A 5,125-nucleotide genomic window follows, 5' to 3' on the forward strand; every position below is an offset into this window, starting at 1 on the left:
TTTTTAGCACAGAGCTAAAATTTCCACCCGAGTGCCAAACGGGCAAAAGTTTCAGTGGGATAAACGACACCCATCAGCTCGTCATCGGCTAATAGTCGGTTTTCCTCTCTGTGTCACGCTACTGGATCAGAGACAAACGAGCTCGGCACATATGACGAGATTCACTTACTGTGTCTGTCCATGACAATGACGTTACTCTCCACCCAGCTGGAGCTCTCGGCCCCCCGATGCGCCCGCACTCTGCCCGTGTAATTCCCGTGCACGGTGATGGAGGAGGAGGTGAACTCACATTTGAGGGCTGATGTGTTTGTGCAGCCATTGTTGTATCCAGTTGCTAAGCTTCTGTAACAGAGAAACACAGCGATGGCGTCACAGGTGTGACTTCAGACAGATGTTCTCCTCTCGGGAACACCACCGCTGTTCAAGAAGATCTCACAACTTTATCCTGCAGGACGTGTGACGGCACGAAGCAAAGAAACTAACGCTCACACGAGCTGGCGGTGCTGGTTACATCAAAGCTGGAACGCCACGTTCACCGTTTGTGCATCGGGACAGAAAAGCGTGCGTTTGCTTTCTAACGAGTCAGTCGAGTCGAGGCGTTTCCCAGAACAGAGACGCTGCAGATAAGAGGACGTTTCTGTTGTGTGAACACCTGGACCGCAACAAAAAACAGCTTCGATTTCACCACGGTCCTCACAAACCACACCACACATATTAAAATGGCTTCAGTGGGCCGGAGAGCAGGAGAAAGGCAGGTGCTGTTCTTCCTGTAAGTGATCTGATTGCAGCTTTTCAGAAATGTGGAACAGCAGGACTGATGGTGCAGATATCACAGATTCATATGCAAAGCAGGACTAAACCGGTCTGCAGTCACTGCGGTGTCCTCACCGTTTCAGAGCACGTGCATACTGTTTTTAAATAATCATTAAGGATCATCTGAAAACGCACAAAGGGAGCACATCGAGTGCTGACACTGACACCGCTTTGGAATCGTTTTTCAGAAAAGTTGGACGAGCTGCAACAAAAGGCTGGAAAGAGTGTAAACCTCGACGTCTGCCAACTAAAGAGGAGGCCGGGTGTTTCCAGAGCGCACACAGCTGGATGGACACATCTGCATGGGCTCAGGATCATCACTGCGTCCACGCAAACAAGACCCGGGAACGCCGCCGGCTTGCCTGAGCCGGGCACAGATGGAAGGCTGTGCCCTGACCAATCAGATGCTGAGATTATGTTTGGACATGACGGCGGTTGTGTCGGTTCCACAAACGCACCGCAGTTTAATCTGTTCATCTGAACATGACTCCGCCTCCTGACTTCTGCCTGAACGCACGTCTTCATCAGATCGACCTCATAAAGCCGAGATCTGACAGCGCAGGGAGGAGGGGCTGAGGTCAGAGGTCAACACCCACAAAGAAGCGAAGATGTTCCTGTGACGGTTTTACTCGACATCTCAACAGGAGAGAAAAAACACGACTAACCCACGAGTCTGCAAACACACTGTTCATCAGCGCACGGCGTTCTACAGAATAACCGCCGCACCTCTGCATCCAGGTAAATCCAGGTGTGATGGAAGGTTTACTCAGCGCTGAGTTTTAAATGTTTGTTCCTACAGAAAGACATCAGGTTCAAATTTATACTGCCTGCAGGAAAAACTCCTGATGCTGGACACGAGGGCACATTTATACAGACTCATGAAATCCGTTCTTCTTAGAATGATCTCTCCCAGAACAACAGCTGGAACTCACCGTTCCCCCGCTCTTGGATGAGTAACTTTTGTGACTTTGTGATTCCATAACTGCGTTTGTACTTCTTCTTTGGACACGGCTGTTTCAGTCTCCTCATCGCGACGCACCATCAGCGCTTCACCTGGAGGTACAGGTGCTTCCTCATGCAGGGATGGCGGCGCGTCAGTTTGCAGATAATGAGCTTTTTGCAGGAGCCCATCGGACACAGACATGGTGGGAAGAGCAGAATAGGGTGGCGTTTCATAATCTGACGGTAATGGGCTTGTCGTGGGGGTCAGGTTTGCTCGCACGCGTGAGTACATCAAGGTAGGCGGGTCTTCTCAGGGGCGGTCTGTGGATCTGCCACATCGGATTTCATTAGTTCACATTCTGCATGGATTATCTTACTGACAGTTTATCCAACTTCCTCTATGTGGCCTGAACAGAGTACATCCTGCGCTCACAGGCTTTATTGCAGTCACTGTTCCTTCAGTCCATGCAGACCCTGGGAAAAGGCTCGCCCCTTACTTGGGACAAATCCCAGCAGGACCTGAAGCTCTGCAGCATCGCTGAACCGAAGGGTTTCATAGGAGAAAGCATCAGCGGATGTTTTATTGCTGCAGCCTTTCATTTTTTATTTTGGCAGGAGTGAGCAAACGTGCACTCATTCTGTATGATGTCAGTAGTTTATAAAGATCTAGGAATATTTTAACTTTCCACGTATTCCCAAGCCAGTGTCCTGCAGGTAAAACTTCTTCATAATACTTTATGAACTGTCCAGAATGGAGCCTCTGGTGGGCCGGTGCTGGTCCCCAGGCCTCATGTTTGGCATCCCTGATTCAGAGAGCAACTAAAAATACGACAAAGCAAAGTGTGACCTGCTCCCAAACACTGAGGTGATCGGACTCTTCGGAGGAAGAATAACGTCCATTTCTGAGCCCAGCTGCTCTGGAATCTTTGATTTTCCACTGACAGCAACGAGTAAGACCCAAAGATTACGTTTCCTTTTCTAGCTCGCAGTGTGATGATCGCACTCGCCCTCCTGAACGTAAACATTCAAACTGAAAGTGACTCAGTTCTCTGACACTAAACTGTGATCACCTGAAGCTGTCACACCCGCCGGTGACTCACCTGTACTCGGCCGTGTAGGTCAGAACATCGGTCGTCCCTTCAGGTGGATCCCACCTGAGCACCAGGTCCATGTTGTAGGACGTCAGTCGGACGTGGGTGGGTGCGCTGAGCCCTCCTGAGCCGGCTGAGCACAAACACAAAGACATGAGCGCTGTTCGCTGACACTAAAACACACTGCTGTCTCTTGTGCTGGGGTCAAAGTTCGCCTGTCTGACTGAGTAAACAGCAGACTGTGCTCTGGGTTTCAGCTCACAGCTTTAGTTTAAACACTCGTCACTAGCTGAGCTTTCTTTTTGAGCTCCAGACGCTCTGCGCTGCCTTTCCCTCCGTCAGACCGCCCCCTCCTCACCTGCCCTCAAAGTAAAGGTGTGCTTACCTGCGGAGCCGCACAGTGCGTAAAGCGCCAGGATGAAGGCGCACACAGAGGCTGCCATGTCCCCGGCAGGTTCGCCGCTGTCAGTGTGCTGTGATCCGGCTCCGAGTGTGTTTCCTGGTAGCTTTCACGGCAACAAGAGGCGGGGAAGTACGCGGAAGCGAAACTGGCGTGTGCGCAGAAACGAGTCCGGCTTCAAGGAATCAGAGCGCGCTGGAAAAAGTGTGGGTTCACCCAGAGCACGCGCACACGGGGTGTCACGTGCCTTTATTTATACGTGGGTTTATTTATGTGACAGCGCGCGTGTCTGCGGCTTAGTCACAGGCAGACGAACCAACAGCACCGAGTTATTCCGAAACGGAACCGTAGCACTTCTCAACGTTTTCACCGACACTTACTTTTTACAGTGTGCAGTCACGTGGGCAGGTGGCAGCTTTAGGGGGCGGGGGGTTCGGACTCGCGGTGTGTTCAAGCTGAGGCTCGGGTCAGTCTGTGGTTGAAGTCATTATGACAGTGGGCCTCATAAGGAAGGAAGGCAGGAGTGTGTGTGTGATGCTGTGAGGACCTGTTCACACACTCGTGGTGACGGAAACACACTGAAGCACAAAACATGCAGTTCCTCTGACGTCCAGTAGGGGAAGCAGCGAGCCCGTCCCCCTAGACTCCCATGTTAAAGCTTCCCAGCAGATAAGCATGTTTGCAGCACTGTTTGGTCCCTGTATTTAACTGATAACACAGCGAGCGATGACGAGTGATGGCTAAGGCCTGCTTAGAGACGTAGAAGCTACGCGGGTGCATGAGGCTCACCCACAGTGCTTTGCAGCTCTGGCTGCATGTCTCTACAACGCTGCATGAGCGGGATGGTGTTTGACTCTTCAAGAAACAAGGCCTCCAATTCAGGAGGAACAAAGCAGTCTCCACTCGACACTGGACTCCATGACTCGTGTGTGTGTTCCTGTGTGCTTTCACTGCTCTCTGAGTGTGTTTGGGATCATCGGCGTGCTGAAAAATGAAGCTGCTGCCAGTCAGATGTTTCCAGATGTTCCTGCGTGGTGGATCAGACTCTGTAATTCATCAGTTTAAGATCTCCAACAGCACTGACTGACCTGAAACCATGACACAGCCTCCACCGTGCTTCACAGATGGCTGCAGACGCTCACTGCTGGACCTCCTCCTGACCTCCTCGTACACACTGACCATGATGTGGATCCATCTCTCCATCACACCTGTTCCTCTGACCTTCAGTCCAGTTCTGGTGTCATTTTCAGCCTCAGTCTGTCCTCCTGTTTCCCTTCATTAAGAATGTCTTCATGACAGCATTTCTGAGGAGGTTTCAGTGAACTGTGGACCGTCGCTCACGTGCTGTGTCAGGTCTGTGATGGATTTGACCAGTAAGTGTTTAAAGTTACTGGTTTTCAGGGGTGTCAAACTCAAATACAAAGTGGGCCAAAATTGAAAACTGGAACAAAATCGTGGGCTAACATTGATATTTATTGAAAAAAACCTTCCTCCAGATATATGAATGAATCTTTTCTTATGGACTGAATATGGAACAAGCAAAGCTTAATACTAAACAACATATATATTAGCTGTATAATACCAGTAGTCCAGCTCTAATAGTAATTTGGTATGGCTTCGCGGGCCAGAGTTTGACACCTATGTTTTAGAGCATGTGCAGCGCCATCTTGTGCCAGTGCATTGTGTGACGTCACCCTCTGCCTAGTTTGGATGTTGAACTGGACAGAGAGTCAGAGAGAGGCGGCCTCATGGAGGAAGCTCATGTTGAGCCTGACGAAGAGTTTTGGGAGAGTGGCGCTGAGAGCGATGATGCAGATGTAGAAGTAACTGTCTCTCAGGATCAAAACAGCATCGCGTCCGTTCATGAGCTGGGGAAGCT

General features: G+C 50.5%; 1 protein-coding gene across 1 annotated transcript; it reads right to left on the reverse strand.

Annotated features, from left to right (window-relative positions):
* Nucleotides 1-169: 169 nt before the first annotated feature.
* Nucleotides 170-4,801, reverse strand: LOC102307990 (interleukin-10 receptor subunit beta; the record flags this gene model as incomplete). The annotated part of the gene is given in 3 exon segments (XM_005953368.3): nt 170-342; nt 2,856-2,979; nt 3,232-4,801. Coding segments are annotated over 3 exon segments (355 nt in total), but the record flags the coding sequence as incomplete, so codon positions are not given.
* Between the last annotated feature and the right edge of the window lie 324 nt (nt 4,802-5,125).

This window comes from Haplochromis burtoni, unplaced genomic scaffold (genome assembly GCF_018398535.1).
Source record: "Haplochromis burtoni strain Fernald_Lab_line unplaced genomic scaffold, NCSU_Asbu1 Contig_3945, whole genome shotgun sequence".
Lineage (NCBI taxonomy): Eukaryota > Metazoa > Chordata > Actinopteri > Cichliformes > Cichlidae > Haplochromis > Haplochromis burtoni.